This window comes from Alexandromys fortis, unplaced genomic scaffold (genome assembly GCF_014885135.2).
Source record: "Alexandromys fortis isolate MF-2015 unplaced genomic scaffold, M_Fortis_MF-2015_v1.1 scaffold_304, whole genome shotgun sequence".
NCBI lineage: Eukaryota > Metazoa > Chordata > Mammalia > Rodentia > Cricetidae > Alexandromys > Alexandromys fortis.
This window is the reverse complement of record NW_026068173.1, coordinates 943,851-966,735: the sequence shown is the minus strand read 5'-3', so window position 1 is coordinate 966,735 and position 22,885 is coordinate 943,851. Positions and strand designations below refer to the sequence as shown.

Genomic DNA, 22,885 nt, shown 5'->3' with positions numbered 1-22,885 from the left:
ATATTGCAGGCTTACCCCGACCCCGATTCCAGGAATCTCCAAGCTGTGCCATACCTTAGGGTCCTAATGCCACTGGTAGACGAGGGTATTGAAAGATCTTTCTGTTGTCTGCTCATTTCCACTCCGGATGCCTTCAGAAGAGCCATACTTTTCCTCGAGGGGGAGAAACCGTCACCGCCCTCAATGCAATGCCAGAAGTCTCCACCGCTACCCAGAATTTGGAAGCTCTGCCTTTGAATGGAACAGCCCGTGAGAGAGCAGTGGTTCCGGCCTGTCTGGCTCCCTGAATGAAGAGTGAGGATGAGGTTCAGGGCTTCTTAGTATGGCCCCAGTTTCATGATCTCCTGTGAGCAAATCCTTGGACCAAACACAGATAGATCACCTAAGAAAAAATAAAGATTTCACAAGATACTTCCATGTTTATTCCTATTGGGAGGGAGGAAATTATCTATTTTTCTTTCAAGGGTACAATCTTGCTATAGGCATCTTTTATATTACTAATAAACAGAAAAGTCCCAGCAATTAAATTGCATTTTGATAAGTGATCATTTCGTATTTTCTTTAGGACAAACACATCTCCTACACAAATGTGTAGAGGACCCATTTTCATAGTGATTCCCTTGAGTAAAATCAAACCACAAGATGGATGTCTCACCTTCTAGAAACATATAGTTGTAAATATAATGTCTCGCTGGCTTAAAACTTTCATGTTGGAAAGTTGAGTTTTGTGTACTTGTGAGGCTGAGGCAGGAGAATTGAAAGTTTGAAGTCAGTATGGTTATATGACAAGACTATGTCTCAGAAACCAAAACAGGCCAGGCATACACTTTTAACCCCAGCACTTGGGAGATAGAGACAGATGTAACACTGTGAATTTGAGGCTAGCCTGATCTACATAGTGAGTTCTAGGCTAGACATGGCTGCATAGAGACCCTGCCTCAAAAATAAATAAATAACCACTCCACAAAAACAAACAAACAAACAAAACCCAAAAACAAATAGTTTCACTTTGGGGTATTCGTTCTGTGGTTTTAGGTTTGTAGTCAGGAACAGCCATAAGAGGAGACGAAGATGAGGCCTAAGAAAACAAAGTCTATACTAAAGGTGAAGGTGCACATTTGTAACCCCAGCACTCGGGAGGTAGAGGAAGAAGGAGCAGGCTTTTAAGGGCAGTCTAAGCCATGTAGTAAGTGCTGCAGCAAGGACTGGATGAGACCTGCAAGCAACAAAGAACACCAGACCATTTTGTTCTCACAGGTCCTGGAGAGGAGCCGTGCTCGCCTGGCAGTCTCAGGTGGCGGGGAGGCACCCATCTGGGTCAGGTGGGGAACAGCAGCAACACAGAGTAGAGACCCAAAGCTTTGTTGGGGTTCCAAGAGACAGACAAGGCAGCAGAGTTTGTAGGAAGGGCTCTAGGTTGGTACCTGGGATGAGGAATAGCGCCTACCATCCTGTAAGGAACTGATAGGGGAGGTTCGGCTCCAGATTGGCCAGTTCGTATATTAGGGGTAAGCTCTTGGCTGAGTCCTTTGCTATCTCTAATGACTGGCTAGTCCAGGGTGGGGCTGTCTGTTTCAACAGAAAGTCTTTAAAGTAGCTGAAACACCATGATACACAGAACTTTGAAAACACACACACACACACACACAATAAAAACATATGCCGGGTGGTGGTGTGGCACTTTCTATGAATTCGAGGCCAGCATAGTCTACAGAGGGAGTTCCAGGAGAGTTCCAGAAAAACCCTCTCAAAAAAACAAACCAAACCAATATAAAACAAAAAAGTGAAATATAGATATAGATATAGATAGAGTACAAAGGGGAAGCTAGCCTAGAGCTCCAGACAAAGACTTTTCCCTCGCTCTTCTTGTGACTTCAACATTTTCCATTCCTTCTTAGCTCTAAATCTGTCTCTGGTCTCTGGCTTTCAGTCTCTCTCTGTCTCTCTGTCTCTGTCTGTATGTGTGTGTTTATGCCCATAGAGGTCAGACACAACCTCAGGTGTCAGCCCTCAGACACCAAGTAGGCGAGGCCAGCCAGTCAGCAAGCCTCCAGGGATCCCTCTCTCCCTCCCATCGCACGGTGGCTGGAATTACACAGTCCCACCCCTGCATTTGGTCTTTATCTATATAGATCCTGCGTCTCTGTACTTAGGGTCTAGCGTTTTACCGACTGCTCCCCGAAGGCCTAAATCCTTTTCTGAGATAGGAAGGCATGTATTTCAGACTAGACTTGTTATAGGCAGTGGAGGAGGACCTTAACTGCTCATCCTGTTTCTACCTTCCTAGTGCTGGGAGGATGGGCCTTCACCACCATGCCCAGTGCTGTTTGCCAAGGCTTTGCACTCAACCGACATCTTGTCACTGAGAGGTATTCCTCCCTGGATCCATCTTTCACTTTTATTCACTCCAGGAAGGAACACACTATCAAAACTGCTATTCTTTTGAGAAGCAGGCGTTTTTTTGATTTAACTGTTCGTGTTTTAACAGGATCGGTGACAGATCATGTGCTTTTGCATGTATAGTCATCAACTATACAAGACCATCAGCCGGGTGTATAGTCCCAATCCTGGAAACAATGCTGCTAGGTTTCCAAAGTAACACCTCACGAGTAATGTTACACAAAAGGGTCAAAAACCAGAGTGAGGAGCCCCAAGAAAAGCCTGAAGGGCAAGAGGCTTTGAAGACCTGCTTGCCCCCTTTCAATTTCTCTGAATTCCTTTAACATCTTTCCTGCTAAGGTTGTTTTCTCAGTCTTATAGTCCATTGCCTTTTGACGGTCTTGTATTTTTTTCTTTCTTTCTTCCTTTTTTTTTGTTTGTTTTTGTTTTTCAAGACAGGGTTTCTCTGTGGCTTTGGAGCCTGTCCTGGAACTAGCTCTTGTAGACCAGGCTGGCCTTGAACTCACAGAGATCCGCCTGCCTCTGCCTCCCAAGTGCTGGGATTAAAGGTGTATGCTACCATCGCCCAGCTGATGGTCTTGTATTTCTAAGGCACCTTTAGAATTTATGTTTTAAAAAGATAATATAGAAAGATAGTAAGATGAATATATAAAATACCAACATAGCATATTTTGCATTATATGTACTAACACACTTTTGGATGATCTTGAGTATACATTTACAATTGAACTGGTCTCCGAGTATAAAGTTAGAACATTTGGCTTTTGAGGCAATACTGCTTACACTGAGGTCCCTTGAAGTCCCCAAATGTGTAAATGTAAGGAGTTCACATTTACAAGCCTCATTCCCCTTCTTCCTTTTTCCAGTGTTGAGCACTGAACGGTGAGCCTCATGTCCCATAGGCAAGTGTTCTACCACTGAGCTGCACTCTAGTCCCTTCCTGTTTCTTGTGGTTGGCCTAAAGCACCTTTGTCTTGTTAAGCACATTCTACTTCCCTTAGGAAAGGCGAATGGAAATAAACAGTTTTTAAAATGATTGACATTTGGCAGTTTTCTTATATTTTTGGTTGTGCGCCTAGCTAGCCTTTAATGGCTGAGCCATCCCTCCAGGCCTGGCAGTTTTATTTAATATTCAACCAATTTGAAAAAAAAAATGCCACAGGAAAATCAAAGCAGCATAGCAATCCTTGGATATGTTGTTGTGGGAGCTGCCAAGTGATTCACAGTGGTTATTTTCTGTTCTCAGCCACTGAATCCCATGCCTTTACTCTTTGCTGCTTCCCATGTCTTCCTAATCCTTTGCTATTAAACAAATATGCTGGATGCTATTGAGATTACTTCTCAGGCCAGTCCCTCAAATACACATGCAGGAACTGGTTCTATCCTACGTTTGATAAACCAGGTTTTGGCAGTTTACACTTTAAAAGGAGTGAAAGATGTAGTTGGTAACTCAAGCCAGTTATCCCAGCACTTGGGAGACACAGGAGAATCAGAAATTCAAGGTTATCCCTGTTCCATAGAGCATTCAAGGCCAGTCAGGTTACAGGAGACTCTCAAAGCAAAACAGAAAGAAAAAAAAATAAGAGAGTCCCAAAATAGATTATGAATATGTGAGCATAATGTTAGTCCTTAGAAGTGCATTATTCTGCTTAGGGAGAAAATGGAGTGTCCCCCAGTTTGCATGTGCCCCTTTAGTGTCTATTACCTCTCTGGCTTTACTGGCTTCCCAGTGCCTCATTTTTTCCCTCCCATCATTACTTTATTAGCTACTTTTGTCTTTCTCCCATTTTGTTTCAGGCAATCCCATTTTTTTTTTTTTTTGCGGGCAAAATACAGAATAGGATTTTTATTCCATCCTTAGCATTTATATGGATACTTAATAGATGCAGGGTTTTTGTTGTTAGTATTTGAAGTTGGCACTTTACTTTTAGGGTTTTGTTTTGTTTTTGACACATTTTTTTGTTTTTTTCGAAACAGGGTTTCTCTGTAGCTTTGGTGCCTGTCCTGGAACTAGCTCTTGTAGACCAGGCTGGCCTCGAACTCACAGAGATCCACCTGCCTCTGCCTCCCGAGTGCTGGGATTAAAAGCGTGTGCCACCACCGCCCGGCTTTTGAGACAATCTTACTGTATAGCTCAAGCTTGCTCTGGAATACTGGAAGTCCTATTATAAGTAACCCAGGCTGATCTTGCAACCCTTCTACCCCCATCTCTGGTGTACTGGGATATATTCAGCTTTTCTTATTTTGTCTATTTGTTTGGTTTGGTTTTTCGAGACAGGGTTTCTCTGTGTAACAGGGTGGATCTCTGCCTACAAAGAGCTAGTTGTACTGGAACTAGCTCTTTGTAGGCAGAGATCCACCAGCCTCTGCTTTCTGAGTGCTGGGATTAAAGGCATGTGTTACCACTGCACATTTTCTTACTTTAAAATTAATCTTGCAGATTAAACATCATGCCTCTTTCTTACAGATGAAGAAATCAACCTGAATAACTTATAAGAGAAATCATAGACAGTACATGACAAAATCCATGCTCCTTTTACAAAGTCTTTAGTCCTTTTGTGTTTATTTTTTGTGAGACAGGGTTTCTCTGTAACAGTCTCAGCTGACCTGGAACTAGCTCTGTAGACCAGGCTGGCCTCGAACTCACAGAGATCCACCTGCCTCTGCCTCCAGAGTCCTGGGATTAGAGGCGTGCTGTTATTAAAAGCTTTGAGTTTCTTTATTATTTTTATACAGGTTCTCCTGTAACCCAGAGTGGAGCTTGATAAGTAGCCAAGGATGACCCTGAGCTCCTGAGCCTCCTGCCTGCACCTTCCAAGTGCCCCGCAGAAGTCACCCTGCTCTCTCTTCAGTGGCACCTTTTAAGGCACAAAACAAAGGCCAAGAACAAACAGCAGCAGTGCAGCAGAGTCATTTATATCACGCTCCCCCGGTATCATCTTTTCAGAGATCTTACGCAAGCCTCATTCAAATCTACCCTCCTGGCCAGAATTTTCACCATTTTTATATGGAACTATCACTTTAAGCAGGACAGTTTCTCCCCAACTAGTGCACATATCCAAACTGCACCATCTTCTGTTGATGCATCTGAGTCAAAGCTTTGGTGTTATGTATGAACTCAACTAAATACTGAGCACACACAGTGTGCTAGGGACACAGGAAGGACAAATGGGGACCCAAACTATGCGAGGGATATTGGAGAACTTGAAAAAGTAGGTTCTGACCACGGGGTGGGTGGAAACGCTGGAAAAGAAAGCATGGCTTTGGAGGCACAAGACGGCTAAATGCTGAACCACTGTGGGGAAACGAAGAGATGCAGGAGAGACATTTTAGGACCCATTCAAGAGTTGTGGCGGGGACCAATTCAAGTGATTTCTGATAATCAAAGAATTTAGACTGAAGAGTCAAAATTAATTCTGAGATTTGCTTATTAACTTGAGGGTCTCTCTGTAGCCAAGGCTGGTCTGAAACCTGAAATTTGTGATCTTGCTTTAGTCCCTCAAGTGTTGGTTGGGGTTACTGCTATGAGCCATCATGCTGGGCTTTGTTTTTAAGGTAAAATTTATGTATTATGTATGTGTTGCCTGAAGTCCGTGCACCACTTTTCACTAGCATGCCTGGCGCCAGAAGAGGGCGTCTGAGCCCCTGGAATTGAATTGTCATGTGGGTGCAGGAATTGAACCTGGCTAATATGGAACGCTAGTCAGGGGCTTAACTCTGTGCGGTCTCTTCAGCCCCCAGTTCTGTTTTCAATGAGTTGATTTCCCTACACGTCGGGGAAATTCTTTCTCTTACATCCTGTCTATCAAAACTGCCTGGATTGTCTTTGTGTCTCCATTGCCTGCACCCCAGTCCCAGTCCATCTTTTTCGGATTAGAGGCCTTCTAACAAATCACAGGACCCAGACTCTCCCTGTAGTGAACACTGCACACAGAATCAGACTAGAATCGCAAGAAAAGGCTGCACCAGTACAATGACGTCCGCATTACCCATCTTGATGTGTACGACCACGGCTAGACTTCCTGCTAGACTCTTTCTCCCACGAGGCCAGGCGGCTTTCTTAATAAGCCTCTCCAGGCTACACTTTCCTCTGTCCTCCAGCCCCGTAAGCGAATTCCCTACTCCCGTGGCTCAGCGCCACCCGATTGTCTAAATCTACCACTGGCGAGCAGCAGCTTGTTCCCGCCTCTTTGCTCTCGTGTCAGCCAGCAGACTGCACCAAGCATTTCTGCCCTGTATTAACTCGCATTATTTTTCACAGACCGATGTCTCCGTTTCCCTTTGTCAGTTCAGGCCTCACGGAGCCTGGCTAAATACCGCGGAAGCGCAGAACGCTCGTCAACTTTAATTGAACCGAATCCCGCAGGGTTTGTCGGAATCGGAGGGCGTGTAGAGGGAGAGACAGGGCCGACAACACCGCGGGACATGACTGGAAGCTCCGGGTCCCACACAAAAGAGACTTCAGGCAAAAACCAGAGCCGGGGGAGGCAGGCAGAGTCAGCCAGGAGATGGCCGCACGTTCCCGCCGCTGCCTCGGGCCACGGCCGTTGGTGGGCGTGGCGATCAGTCTCGCGGGAGCGGCGGTTGGGCGGGCCGTTGTCCCCGAGGGCGGGGCGAGTTGCTAAGGAAATGACCGCCCGCAGCGGCTCACCGTGCCAGCAGGGCGGGGTCTGAAGCAGCGCGTTTCCGCTTCCGCTCTCTCCCCGCTCCCGTCCCGTTACCACCTCCTGGCCCGCCTCGCGCCTTTCGCCGGCACCTTGCGTCGGCTGCGCTGCCGGGCTTGCTCTCTGCCACGCGCGCCCCTGGGGCCCCGGCTCCGGCGCCGGCAAGGGTCGCGTCCCGCTCGCCTGCCCCACAGGCCGCCGGCCAGCCGCCGCCATGGGTGCCTACCTCTCCCAACCCAACACGGTGAAGTGCTCCGGGGACGGGGTTGGCGCCCCGCGCCTTCCGTTGCCCTACGGCTTCTCCGCCATGCAAGGCTGGCGCGTCTCCATGGAGGTGAGGCGACAGGGCCCCAGAGGCTGGCCGCTGCACGGCGAGAGCCTGACAGAGAAAGGGAGCGGGGGAGGGGATGGGGCTCTCCTCGGGCGAGGGTCCCTGACGGGAGCCTGCGGCCACAGTGCGGGAGGCGGCGGCCAGCGCGGGATCCGGGCGGAGAAGGAGCAGCTTGAGCTGGGGGACCGCGGCGCGTTGGCCGGCGGCGCCGAGAGGCTGCCATGTGGGGAGAGGCACCTTCCGCCCACTGGCCGCGGGCTCTCGGTGCCTTCGCGCCATCCTCTGCTGCCAGCCCAGCCCTCCGGGCTCCCAGGCGGCGCGGGGTGTAGTTGTCAGAGCGAGAGGAAGGGATCGCTGCTTGTTCGTTGATTTGCGGAATAGATGCGGATGACGGGTTCGTTTTTATTCTTCAAATACGTGATGTGGCAGGCCTCTTGGGGCTAGAAACTTGATGGAGAAAAGAAGCCCGGGCGGATAATGTGTTTCCCATTCTTAACCCTTCCTTGAGTTAGCCTTGGACACCTCGTGTTAATTTGCGAGGCTCCGCTTGACCTTCGAGAATTGTCACTCGTTTGTATTCTTTTCGAAACCTTTTACGACCTTTAGGAAAAGCATTGGGCCAGTCACTAGCCTTGCTATTTTTTTTAATTATGCTCATAATTTTTTTTCTTGATTTTTTTTAAAGCTTACTAAGTTAGCATTCGCCTGTGCTTATAATGTAGTTTACTCGGTTTTCAATCATTTCAGCAAATTGTTTTCGTCACAATCTGTAGATAACTTTTTTTTCTTAAAGAAAAATCCACTTTAGATGAAAGGACAAACAAACATCTGTATTAACAACGTTGAGCAAATGGACGTGAAACTGCATTGAACAGGGAAAACTGGTTGGTAGATGGGAGTTGGAAAGCTGGACAGTAAATGTCTTTGAGAAATTCGGTGAGCTCTAGGTAGAGGGACTAGGTAAATGCTCTAATTATGTCTGGAATTGAGGTTTATCTCCTTAGTAGGTGGGCTTCAGGTAACAGCCAAATGCTGTCTCCCTTGGGGATTTTTCTCAAATCCCTCGCTCCTCCCTGTGGTTAACTCTGGAATGACAGTGTGAACTTAAATGATTTGTTCTCAGACTCAGAATGTATTCTCTCAGCAGCCTCAGATAATGGTCCTAGCATTGTCTATACATCTAGATAAACAGTTTCAACAAGGAGAGGGCCATATCCATCGGTCTCATCTGCCTTAGTGCCCACATTTGACAACTTGGAAATTGAGGCCTAAAAGGTTAGGACACTTGTACCTAGATACAAAGAATTGCTATATATTAAGTGGGACACCTAATTTTATAGGTGTCAAACTAATTTCTCGGTGATATACTATAGAACTAAGTGGGTATAGTTAGAGACACCTGGATATAGTTTCAGAAGACGAGCCTTAGGGATGGCCCAGTGGCTAAGAGCACTTGCTGTCCTAGCAGGGGATCAGAGTTTGATTTTCAGCACCAATGTCAAGCAGCTCATACTCACCTGTTAAATACTGCTCCAGAGAATCCAGTGCCCTCTTCTGGCCTCTGCTGCTACCTTATTCTCTCATTAGTTCATTCATTCTAAGTGGGGGATGGGGTCATAGTGTTAGCCTGAGTTAGGTGATGGTGTTTTCTTTTAAAAAGTGACTGTCTCATCTCATAGACTTTTGAAGTTTCTCATTCCTTGATTTCTATTTCTGTGGGATGAAACATTTTTCCACTTTGTGGGGAACTCTTTCTAGTTTTTTTAATTTTAATTTTTTTTTAATGAGTTGAGTTGCTTGAGTGTTTTCAAACCCAGGGATTCTGTGTTTTTACTTGTCTGCTAAGTATTTCCTTTTGTTTTTTGGTTTCTGCACTGGTGATTAGAGAACTACTTCATTTTTAGGTTAGGGCTGTTTGGTGTGAAGAATTTTGCTTGACTGTTCTTGCGATCATAATCATAATTCTAAAAGGCAATCAACCTACTTGAGCACTAAAGCCTTCCTGCTATGCTAATCTTGGAGTACTATTTCAGACCCTTTTCTGCTTCATAGATACTTTCTTTCTAGGTTTGTTTCCTTCCTCAAAGTATCACATAGTATCTTTGCTATTGTAAGAAAGGAACTAAGATACTATGGTTTCTAGTCTCTTAATGAACCTTTTCAGAAAATAAGCTCTTGGCCAAGTAGTCTACATAGCTCAGTGGTCCAGAAAGGTGGGGAAAGGTTGTAGTACATCTTTATCCCTCCTTTCCTAGAGAACAGGCTTGATTCCACCTATTAATGAAGCCCGTTTACATTGTTGGCTTGGTCCTAATGACTGAGTTCAGGTAAGGTTAATTAGTATACTTTACAGAGGTTGCTAAAATTCTGAGACATAGATTTTAGTCTTAGACCTGTTTTATTCTTTCTCTTGAAGCAAGGGTGAATAGTAGCCATCAAAAGCTGACATTTTATACTTTCTGCCTGTTTCCTACCCTCTTGATTGGGGGAAGGTGTCAATACCATAGCAAAATGTTTCCTCCTTCATGGTTTAGAGGATCCTACAACTGGTTGAGCTGTGTTCTGTGGGGTTAAGAGTAGGAGGGGGTGCTGAGAAATGTAAACAATTGTGAGATTTTGGTGGCTGATGAGAAGTCCAGCCTAAAGGCTATGTACTGTTAAAAAGGAAAAGGAATTTTGAGGCTCCTCTGAGAAAGACAAAAACAGTTTTCTAAGGAGAATTAGGATTTACAAAATTCAATAACTATTTTTTCCTTTTTAAAAGGCTGTGTCAATGTCTTTTTACATTTATTTCTTGTGTGGGTGTATGTATGTGTCATAGTACACATAAAGAGTTCAAAGGACAGCTCGTGGAAATTTAATCTCCACTTCTTCCATGTGGGTTTTAGGGATTGGCTCAGGTTGCCAGACTTGGTGGCAAGTACCTTTACCTACTGTCACCTCTGCAGCCTTTTGGGGGAGCTGAGGGGAAAAGACAGGAACTTACTATGTAGTTCTGTCAGTTCTGGAATTTGTGGGTTTCCTCCTGTCTCTGTCTCCTGAATATTAGGATTACAGGTATGCGTTGCCATGCCCTATTTGCTATTGATATGTTTTGAGTTTAATTTTGAGTAGTAGTCATAAAAGATTAATCAAGGGTCTGAAGAGATGATGAAGTAATAGATAAGAGTACTTGATGCTCTTCTAGAGGACTCTGATTTGGTTCTCAGCACCCATGTGGTGACCTGTAGCCACTTCATAACACCAGTTCCAGGGGATCTAGCACCTTATCCAGGCCTCCTGGGGCACCAGGTATACATGTAATGAACAGATAAATATTTAGGCAAAATGCCCATGCATATAAGTAAAAATATATTGTAATTGGATGTTTCTCTCCTGCTCACCAGTTCCCAAATAAGCACTCAGAGGCTTAATATTACTTATAAATGCTTGACCCGTATAGCTCAGGCTTGTTACTAGCCAATTCTTTTTTTTTAAATATTTATTTATTATGTATACAATATTCCATCTGTGTGTATGCCTGCAGGCCAGAAGAGGTCACCAGACCCCATTACAGATGGTTGTGAGCCACAATGTGGTTGCTGGGAATCGAACTCAGGACCTTTGGAAGAGCAGGCAATGCTCTTTAACCACTGAGCCATCTCTCCAGCCCCCTACTAGCCAATTCTTACACTTAAATTAACCCTTATTTCTATTTATGCTTTGCCACTTGGCTCATGGCTTGTCTCATCTTATACACGTCCGGTTTTCTTGGTGGCTGCCTGGCATCTCTTGACCTCACCGTTTCTCCTAGAGTCCCCTGTCTGGATATCCTGCCTATACTTCCTGTCTATCAGCCTATCAATTTTTCATTAACCAATGAGAGTAATATATATTCACAGTAATATATAATCATGGGATTATTATACAGCATTCCCCCCTTTTTGTCTAATCAAAAAGGAAGGTATTTTTCAACATACATAGTAATATATATAAAAATATAAACAGAACGATTATTAAATAGGAATTACAGTTACAATATCCAGTCTATTTGTATTTGACAAAATTAGGGAAAATACTCTACCATTTATCTTATTTTTGTGAGTCTAAAGTTTTATATATTATTTACTTTCTATTATAACTCTAACTATTTAGTATTCAACTCCATCAAAGACCCCAGAAAGATGAAATGTTACCCTTACCCAAAGTTCTCTGCAACGTTGGGGCATCCACCTCTGACCGACAGGCCTAGAATTAATCTGACAGACTTTCCTGTGAAGCAGGGAATTCTAAGGACTGACCACCTTTTCAAAGTTTGGCAATTGCCTTTTTGTGTCCTGCTGGTCCAGTTTGGACAGTAACCTGTGAGCAACTGAGGCAAGACCAGTTTCTTTGCCCACATGGCTAGATTTTGCCACAAAGAAGACAAGCCCCATATGGATTTTCTTAAATGCCCATAATCCTCTTTGAAGTAATTGTGCTTCCAGAAGCAGACGGGTCTCCCAGTGGAGAAAACTTTGATAAGGTCTTAAAACATTTTAAATGTTATATTCTGTAGGGCTTGGAAGTGTTTGAAGATTGCCTATCTATCTGAAATATCTGATGACCTTGAAAATCTAACATGATTGTAAGTTTGCTATTGTAAATGATTATTAATCTCTATTTCTTAATTTTAACAGAGATTCGCCTGGCTCTGCCTCATGTGCTTAAAGGCATATTTCACCACCACCCAGCATATTGTATTTTTAAATGAGCTGCATAAACATAATATCCTAAAAGAACGGGGTATATATATATATATATATACATGTATATATATACATACAGTATAGCAAAAATAACGTTAAATTTATGTCAATAAACCAAAATCCATACTAATGTAAAATATGTGAGATTAACAGTTGTTTTTGGATTAAAGTAGATTCAGTAATCTACCCTTTTATCCTATCATTTCTATATCTCCCTTTTTTAAAAACAAGATCCCTGAATCTAATCTGCTTTGGTTAGTTTTTTTCCAACCTCCCTAAATGATGACAAACATTCATAATTTATTTTTGGGAATGTGGGCTTAGTTCTCTAAACTACTTCCTTTGGTTGGGGCCACTGGTTATCTTTGTGAAACCCTGAAAAAATTTAAGATTATGATCAAGTCCTGGCGGAGTATTCTGTGAGACTAGATGGTTTCAGCCAGCATCCTTGAAGCTGTTTCTGGATGTAGAATTCAGAGGAAACTGTAGCAGGTACTTTGAGATGTTGGATCGTCTGGCCATTTGTTCCCATTGGAGATTTTTCAGGGGGGTCTTCCTCAGTGAAACCTGATTTTTTTCTTAACCCAGAGTGAATCCAGAGTCTCTCATTTCCTGTGGAAACAAAAGTATAACTTCTCCCCCAAAGTAACATTGAAGTAAAAATTTATTTTTTGATTTTTTTTTTTTTCAAGACAGGGTTTCTCTGTGTAAACAGCCCTGGCTGTCCTGGAACTAGCTCTTGTAGAGCAGGCTGGCCTCGCAGAGATCTGCCTGCCTCTGCCTCCTGAGTGCTGGGAATAAAAGCAGGCATGCACCCACCGCCAGCAGCTTCAGTTTTCTTTTTCTTTTTTTTTTTTTTTTTTTTTTTTTTTTTTTTTTTTTTTTTCGAGACAGGGTTTCTCTGTAGCTTTTTGAATCCTGTCCTGGAACTAGCTCTTGTAGACCAGGCCGGTCTCGAACTCACAGAAATCTGCTTGCCTCTGCCTCCCAAGTGCTGGGATTAAAGGCGTGCGCCACCATCGCCCGGCAGCTTCAGTTTTCTTAATGGAGAAAATATAAGATGGAGTATCATAAAGTGTGCCTTGGGGTTCTGTTTCAGAGAGGGACTGAATCTATGGTTAAGGGGCATTTTATTACCTGATCCTCAAATGTGTTTTAAAACACCTTCTATTTACTGAACCAGCTCAAAATTCCTTTGTCTAGGGCAGTTTTTTCTTTTCTTTCTTTCTTTCTTTTTTCTTTTCTTTTTNTTTTCAAGACAGGGTTTCTCCATAGCTTTTGGTTCCTGTCCTGGAACTAGCTCTTGTAGACCAGGCTGGCCTGGAACTCACAGAGATCCACCTGCCTCTGCCTCCCAAGTGCTGGGATTAAAGGTGTGTGCCATCACTGCCCGGCTAGGGCAGTATTTTTCAACCTTCCTAATGTACCACCTTTTATTTAATACAGTTCCTCATGTTGCTGTGACCCATAACCATAAAATTATTTTCGTTGCTATTTCATAACTGTAATTTTGCTACTGCTGTGAATCATAAATATTTTTGGAGATAGAGGTTTGTCGAAGGGGTCCTGACCTACAAGTTAAGAATCTATCTATGGTCTAGGACATAGTCAAACCTTTTTTTTTTTTTTAATTTATTAATGTATTTTATGTATATGAATGCTCTATTTGAAATGCTTGCATAACAGAAGAGGGCACCAGATCTCATTACAGATGGTTGTCAGCCACCATATGGTTGCTGGGATTTGAACTCAGGACCTCTGGAAGAGCAGTCAGTGCTCTTAACTACTGAGTCATCTCTCCAGCCCCAAACTTTTTTTTTTTTTTTTGGAGGCAGAGTTTCTCTGTGTAGCCCTGGCTGTACTGTAATTTACTCTGTAGACCAGGCTGGCCATGAACTCAGATCCACCTGCCTCTACCTACAAAGTGCTGGGGTTAAAGTTGTGCTCTACCACTGCCTAATTTTATCTTACATTAATTTACATTGTCTGGTTTGCCTCTTCTGAACATTTTATGAGAATTGAATTGACCTTTTGAGTTAACAAGTTTTATTTTATATATATGAATATTTTTCTCAAAAGCATGTTTGTATACTGTGTACTTGCCTGGTTCCCATGGAGACGAGATCTTCTGGAACGGGAGTTCCAGGTGTTTGTGGGCCACCATGTGGATGCTAAGAATTGTACTGGGGTCCTTTGTAAGAGCAGCAAGTGCTTTTAGTCACTGAGCCATCTTTCCAGCCCTAGAGATTGTCAGTTTTATTTGAAAATGGTACAATTGGCTGGGTGGTGGTGGCACATGCCTTTAATTCCAGCACTCAAGAGGCAGAGGCAGGCTGATCTCTGAGTTCGAGGCCAGCCTGGTCTATAAGAGCTAGTTCCAGGACGGGCTCCAAAGTTACAGAGAAACCCTGTCTTGAAAAAAAAAAAAAAAAAACAATGGTACAAAGGAGCCCTGCCATCCTAGAGTACTGGTGGTGTTGGTCTCTGGCTCAGGGGAATCTGCAAGAGAAGAATGTGCCATTTACCAGAGGAAACAGAGAGGACGGTGAGATGGTGGCTGATATCAAGCCGCTTTTACTAAGTGTAATTTTTAAGTGTTTTTTGTTACATTTCTTTATTCATTCATGTGTATATGTGTCTGCATGCTTGTGCCACAATGCCCATTTAGACATCAGAAGACAATTTGCAGGAAGTAGTTCTGTATTTCCTTGATGTTGATTCCTAGTATCAAATTCAGATCATCAGGCTTGGCTGAGTCATCTTGCTGGCCCTAAAATTTTAAGGCAGGGTTCCTCTGTAGGTTAGAGCCTGTTCTGGAACTCTCTCTTTGTAGACCAGGCTGGCCTGAAAGTCACAGAAATTCTCCTGCCTCTGCCTCCCAATTGCTGGGATTATAGATAGATGTGCGCCACCACCACCTGGCTTAATTTTTTTAAGATTAAATTTTTAAAGATTTTTAAAATTTTATTTTATGTGTATGAGTGTTTTGCATATGTGTTTGTATGTGCACCATGTGTCTTTCTGGTTCCCATGGAAGTCAGAAGAGAGGCTTGGATACTCTGGAACTGGGGGTACAAATAGTTGTGAGCCGCCACATTGGTGCTGGAAACCTAATCCAGGTCTTCTTGAGGAACAACAAATGCTCTTAACCAGTAAGCTGTTTCCTCCAACCCCCATTTGTAGTTTTAAATGTCATTAAATGTATTGTGATTCAGTCCTTCATTTTTAATAGCTCAATAATATTTCTCTGTAATTTTGTTTCTTTGCCGATAGACGATTATATTTGCATGCTTGCTTATTGTGAATAATGGTGCTCTGCACATGATATCTTGGGAGTATACCTAAGAATGGAAATGATATGAGTGATACTAGGAAATGTGTAGATACCCCTTATCTGTATCTAGTCATGTTAAAATCCTTGAAATCATTAAAGTCTTGTATGCTAATGAACTGAGTGATAACTTGTACACCCTGTGTATCTTTAAGATGAGGGATTGTCACAAGAAAAACAGGTGTAGTAGTAGATGATTGGGGCTTTCATCCTTAACTTCTGGGGATGGCAGAGGAGCTGGTAGGTTAATGCCAATGGCCATGATTTGATTAATCAGTGCCTGTGTAATACCAAAAGAGGCAGGGAACTTACAATATGTGTGGAGATCACCAGAGGGCATGAAAGCTGAGCCTCACTTTCGGTCTGTTGAGATGGTTTGATGATACCCAGCCCTGGGCTCACTAAATGTTTCCCTGAATTCTGTGATTTGCACTAGCAAATTGATTGAACCTAGGGAAGGAGGTGCCGGAACTTCCTGTCTACTGCTTTAGGATTATTTATTTGATGTGTGAGGAAAAGCCTTGAGGTTACAGAAGTGTTTGGTATTGTGAGAATACTACCACTGAGGTATCCATCCCTTATAGATAAGCTCTTACCAGGGTAAGGAGCTTCTCTTCCTTCCTAGTTTGGTTGAATTTTTCTGTCATGAGTGGATTTTAAGTTTTGTCAAATCTTTTTTTTTTAAATATTTATTTATTATGTATACAGTGTTCTTCTTGCATGTTTGGACACCAGAAGAGGGCACCAGATCTTATAGATGGTTGTAAGGCACCATGTGGTTGCTGGGAATTGAACTCAGTATCTCAGGAAGAGCAGCCAGTGCTCTTAACCTCTGAGCCATCTCTTCAGCCCCCCCTTTTTTTTAATTTTTGTTTTAGTATGTCTGCATATGCTTGCATGTGTGCCTAGGTGCCCACAGGATCCAGAAGGGGGTATAGAATCGCTTGGAGGTAGAATACCAGGTGTTTGTGAGCTCTTTAATGTGGGTTCTAATATTCGAACTCTGATCCTAATAGGACAGTAAGTGTTCTTAATGGCTGAGTCATCTCTCCAGCCCTGTCAACTGCTCAATTGAATTTTTGCTTTTTTTGCTGGTGGGGGTGTCGGGGGTGGGAGGTATTGAGATAGGATTTCTCTGTGTATCCCTGGATGTCTTGGAACTCATTCTATAGATCAAGGCTGGTCTTTAACTTAAGAGATCTCTCCTGCTTCTGCCTCTGAGTGCTGGAATTAAACTTGTGAGCTGCCACCACCCAGCTTGTTCATTCGTTCTCTCTCTCTCTCTCTCTCTCTCTCTCTCTCTCTCTCTCTCTCTCTCTCTCTCTCTCTCTCTCTCCTGGAGGTTTCTCATCTTGCCTGGTCCTGTAGCCCCTTTTTAAATAACCACTCAGAGGCTTAATCTTAATTATCTACTGTTTGACCTCTTAGCTCAGACTTATTACTAACTAGCTCTTACAACTTAAATTAACCCATAATTCTTATCTGTGTTTAGCCACATGGCTTGGTACCTTTTCTCAGTAAGGCATTCTCATCTTACTATCTGTATCTAGCTGGTGACTGTCTCTCTGCCTTTCCTCTTCCCAGAATTCTTCTGGTCTGGTTGCCCTGCCTGTACTCCCTGCCTGGCTACTGGCCAATCAGCATTTTATTAAACCAAATCTTTACTGTGTATAAGAGCACTATCCCAGGGCTGGAGAGATGGCTCAGAGGTTAAGAGCATTGCCTGCTCTTCCAAAGGTCCTGAGTTCAATTTCCAGCAACCACATGGTGGTACACAACTATCTGTAATGGGGTCTGCAGGCATACACACAGACAGAATATTGTATACATAGTAAATAAATAAATATTTTTAAAAAAGAAAAAGAAATAAAAAGCACTATCCCATAGCATTTTCTTTTTTTTTCCTCCTTTTCTTCCTTTTCAATCTATTAAAATAACCACATGGCTTTATAATTGTTCTATGCAATTAATGTATGATATACTACATTAATTAATTTTTTAAATTTATTTATTATATGTATATAGTGTTCTGCATGCGTATCTGCCTGCACTCCAGAAGGGGGCACCAGATCTCATTACAGGTGGTGGTGAGCCACCATGTGGTTGCTTGGACTTGAACTCAGGACCTCTGGAAGAGCAACCAGTGCTCATAACCGCTGAGCCATCTCTCCAGCCCCACATTAATTAATTTTGAATGTTAAGTCTAGTTTATATTCAGGGAATGTATTGCTTTGGTCATTGAGTATAAGCCTTTTAAAGCTGCTGGATTTAGTTGACTACCATTTTGTTGAGGTTTTTTGTTTGTTTTTCTGAGATAGGGTCTCTCTACAGAGCCCTGGCTGTCCTGGAACTCACTTTGTAGACCAGGCTGTTTTTGAACTCAGAGATCAGCCTGCCTCAGCCTCCCTAGTGGTAGGGTTAAAGGTATGTGTCTCGACCTTGTTGTTAATAATAAGTTATCTACCTGTAGTTTCTTTGAGATATATTTGTTTAGTTTTAGTATAAGGGTAATAGGACCTCGTAGAATTAGTTGGAGGTATTTCCTCCTAATCTGTGTTTTGGGAATTTGGGAAGAATTGGTACAGGTGTCTCGTGGAATCAACAAAGACTCGTGTATTCAGGATGTTCTGTTAAGATTCTCAAATCCCTTATATAAAATGAGGAGATGTGTTGTTACATGCCTTTAGTCCCAGCATTCTGGCGACAGAGTCAGTCAGATCTCAGGCCAGCCTTGTTTATATAGTGAGTTCCAGGCTAGACAAGGCTACATAGTAAGACCCTGTCTCAAAAACCAAATTAATAATAATAATAATAATAATAATAATAATAATAGTGTTATTTACATATAATTCAACTGTGCCATCTCATAAAGTTTAAATTGTCTCTAGGTTACTTATGTTGCCCAATTGGACCAATTATAATATTTCTATTTGGTAGAGTTCACCAGGGAAGCCATCTTAGTTTGGACTTTTGTTGTAGGAAGTTGTGTTCTTTGTTTTCAGATCTTTCTAAGACTGTCCTCACTATTTAACGCAAGTTGACTTCTAACTCAGAACAGTCCTCATGCCTCCCAATACTGGGATTAAAATAGATGTTTGGTGTTGGGCCAAGGTGGCCTTTAATCCCAGCACTTGGGAGGCAGAGGCAGGCAGATCTCTCTCTGTGAGTTAAAGGCCAACCTGGTCTATAATAGCTAGTAGTTCCTTAACAACTAGATAGGACTATTGCATCTGTCTCAAAAAACCAAAACAAAAAACAACAACAACAAAAAAAAAACCCCAAAAACAAACAAATTAAAAATAGGTGTATGGCTAACACTTCTGGCTAAGTGGTTTTTTTTTCTTTTTTTCTTTCTTTTTCTTTTTTTGTTTGTTTGTTTGTTTTTGGTTTTTCAAGACAGGGTTTCTCTGAGTAGTCCTGGCTGGTCTCTAACTCAGAGATCCACCTGCCTCTGCCTCCCAGGTACACACCATTGCCAGGTTCTGGCTAGGTGTTTTAATTGTGTACAGTCTAAAGCTAAATGTGATAGTGTATGTTTGTAATCCTAGCACTTGAGAAGTTGAGGCAGGAATTCAAGGATTACCTATGCGACACAAAACCCCATTTCAGAAGGAAAAGAACAATGCATTTTGTAGTGTTCAATATATTCACACTTGTGTAATTAGTTTTCAGAACTCTTCATTCTGGAAAGCTGGAAGTCTGTAATCACAGACAGTTCTCAGTCCCTGGTACACTCTTTTATGCTCTGAATGACTTTTTATTTTAAATGGTAGGAACTTTGAGATGTTATCCCATTATGTAACCCTAAACGACCTAGGATTATCTACTTGTATCAGGCTCTCCTTGTACTTGCCATAATCTTTGTGCCTCTGCCTCCCAAGTGTTAGGATTAGAGGTATGTACCACTGTGCCTGGTTTAATTTTTATTTTTCACCAAATACAAATAAAAATAAATATATAAAATAAAAATGCATATAGTGTGTGTGCATGTGTTTGTACAGTGTCTCCCTACTCAGTGTGGTGGTATGCATGTGTTTGAATATCTGCCAGAAAACTGGCATCAGATGGTTTCCTGTGTCTCCTTGAATCTCCTTGCCATCTTATTTTTTGAAACGTTGCTCACTGAACCCTGAGGTCATCCATTTGGATCTACCTATCTCTGCCTCTCATCTCCATACACCCAGGGCTGGGATTACAGAGAGATTGCTGCCCAGTTGTTTTGTTTTCTGAGACAGGTTCTCACTTATGTAGCCCTGTGCTGACTGGCTTTTATGTGAGTACTGGGAATCAGTTGCATGGTAACATTTTACCAACTGAGCCATCTTTCCAGGCTGAATGCACCTAATTTTTAAAGTAATATATATATATATATATATATATATATATATTAGGGCTATATATATATATATATTAGGGCTGTTTGGTTTATTTGTTTATTGTTAAATGTATTTGCTGTTTCTTATGTGTGTGTATGGAGAGCCATGCACAGGCCACAGTGTACATAATGAAGGTCAAAGGATAACTTGTGTCTGTTCTCTCCTTCTATGTGGGACCCATAAACCCAATATCAGATTATCAGGCTTAGTGGCAAGTACCTTTACCTGTAGTCCAAATTTCTAATTGGCCTTAATATAAACCTGATGTCAGATATTAAGGGGTGAAAACTAAAAGATCAAAGAAGCAAATCAGCCAGCTACTAGTCTCTACGAAATCTTCAAGCCAAATGGGGTATCCGTCTCTACAAGTCCTCAAACCAAATCCCTTGAGTTTCTGTGTCTTCCCCATCTTATATTCCTCTCTCTGCCTAGCCATATCCCTTCCTGTCTCTACCTCCCTAGTGCTGGGATTAAAGGCATGTGACTCTCAAATACTGGGATTAAAGGTATGAGCCATCACTGCCTGACTCTGTACCTCTTTGAAGATGAGTCAATCTTGTGAGCCCAGGGTGGTCTTGAACTCACAGAGATTTGTCTGCCTCTGCCTCCCAAGTGCTGGGATTAAAGATGTTTTTCACCACTGCCTGGCCTCTATGGCTAACTAGATGCTTGCTCCACACTCTGATCCTCAGACAAGCTTTATTTGTTACAGTGCAAGCAAAATACCAAGCCTTTTTGTTTGGTTATTTGACATAGGGTCCAGTGTAGTGTAGGCTGCTCTCAAACTCACTGTATAGTTGAAGATGTTTGTTTCTCTGTATGTCAGCTCTAGCTGTCCTGGAACTTGCTTTGTAGATCAGGTTGACCTTGAACTCATAGAGCTCTGCCTGCCTCTGCCTCCTGAGTGCAGAGAGTAAAGGCATATGCCACCACCACCCACCTTATTGTTCTTATTGGAGACTTCTGTGTTCCTATTTGTAGGAGTACTGAAGTGGAATAGACAGCCTCAAGAACAATCAGTTGAAAGTATAGAAGTATAGTTCTTCACTAAATTCAAGAGAACCTGAAACAGTGACAACGTGGTTTGTACTTGTCAATTCTTCAAAGTACTAGAGAATGAAGCCTGCAAAAAGGTTGTTTGGATTGCTCGTAACGTAGTTTTGCTGTAAATGAAATGTTGATAGAGAAGGATATGAGATCAGGACTTAAATAAGAAATGTTAGTCTAGGAAGAGAAGAACTAGAAATAAAGGAAAGTTTAGATAAATAGGGAAAAACTGTTGAGGTAGAATACTGAAGATGAAGTATTTCTGCTAAGGGAACAATAATGTGAGAGGTTAGCCTTTCAGCCAAGAGTGAGAGAGTAGCACTGGAGAACTTGGACAGTGTGGGAAGGCTTGAGACTAGCTGTGTACACAGAATACACACACTCACAAATGCTGAATCAAAGTCGTGGCCACAGTCAACATGATCTCATACATTTTGTGACCAACAGTACTTAGTGTTTCTGATTCAGGACTGACTAAAGAGAGCAGTTGGCAGTTATACAAGGTTGGATGAGTTTTCTAGATTGCTAAAAGATAGTGTCGAAATACTTGGCTGTGGTTCAGAAAAGGACAAAAAAGCCCAGGGTAAAGATTCTGAGTAAAGATATAAGTGAAATTAAAGTTCTTAGAGAAGGTGGAATAATTCCAAATAATAACTGGATCTATATTCTCATTGAAAGTGAAAAAGTAATGTAGAATCATTCTAGGAACTAAGACCTGGATATGAGATGAATCTATTGTGGGCATTTCTTTGTAAGAAAAAGAATAGACAAGAAAAGTGTGAACCAAGTGCCAATTTTCAGAGCAGAATTTCTGTATAGCAAATGGCATTTTACAATTTTGTGTCATCTTGGTGACTGTCCTAGATAAAATGGTTAAACCATTACTGTTATTACATATTATAAAAGAGGATAAAATTGACACAAGGAAGTTCCCAGAAGATCATTTAGTACAGTCCACCCTTTCCTCTGTATCAGCTAATCCTGCCAACCTCATATCAAAAATATTTGGAAAAGACTAAAGTGACTTATCCTGTTATCCCAGCACTTTTGGGGATGAGACAGGAGAACCATGAGTTTGAGGATAGCCATGTAATGGGGACCCTATCTCAAAAACAGAACAAAGCTGGCCTGGCATGGTGGTGCACACCTTTAATCCCAGCACTTGGGGGGGTGGTCAGAAGCAAGTTGTTGAGTTTGAAGACAGCCAGGACTATATAGAAAGACACTCTCTTGAAAAAACAACCAACCAAGAAAACAAGAACAAAAACCATAGCAAAACAAAAATTTTGGAGAGGGGGAACGTGGCTATGTTGAATATGTATTAATCTCCCTAATTGAACCCAAATACTTACTTCTTGATGTTACTCTTTAAAGAATACAGCATATCAAGTATTTTTATAGTATTTACATTGAATTAAATAATGTGAGTAATCTAGAAGTGATTTAAAGTGTACAGATAGGGCCAGACATGGTGGTGAATGAATACCTTTGATCCGGCACTCAGGATCTGCAGAGGATATGCAGAGGCAGGCAGATCTACATAGTAAGTTCCAGGCCAGCCATGGCTGAATAGTGAGGACCCTGTCTTGATGTGGGAGTGTCATATATCAATCTGTTGATTTCATTGGTTAAGCAATAAAGAAACTTCTTGGCCCTGATAGGTTAAAACATAGGTGGGAGGAGTAAGCAGAATAGGATGCTGGGAGAAAGAGGAAGTGAGCTCAGACTCTGCTCTGCTCCCGGAGAGACTCGACAGCTCTGCTCTCTGGAGCAGAGACTCCAGGCTCTGCTCTACCAGGCAACTCCGACCCAGGCAGAGACTCCAGGCTCTGCTCTACCAGGCAACTCCAACCCAGGATGGACGTAGGCTAGAATCTTCCTGGTAAGCGCACCTTGGGGTGCTTACACACATTATTAGAAATGGGCTAAATATGTGAGAATTAGCCTAGAAGAGGCTAGATAGAAATGGGTCAAGCAGTTAAATGAATACAGTTTGTGTGTTGTTATTT

At 42.4% G+C, this 22,885-nt stretch overlaps 1 protein-coding gene across 1 annotated transcript in view; it reads left to right on the top strand.

Annotated features, from left to right (window-relative positions):
* The first annotated feature begins 7,090 nt into the window (after positions 1-7,090).
* Positions 7,091-22,885, top strand: part of Ppm1g (protein phosphatase, Mg2+/Mn2+ dependent 1G) — a 29,138-nt gene continuing 13,343 nt past the window's right edge. The window contains exon 1 of the mRNA XM_050128528.1: positions 7,091-7,398. Within this exon, the coding sequence (XP_049984485.1) occupies positions 7,279-7,398 (120 nt within the window). The 5' untranslated portion in view covers positions 7,091-7,278. The remainder of the gene's footprint in view (positions 7,399-22,885) is intronic.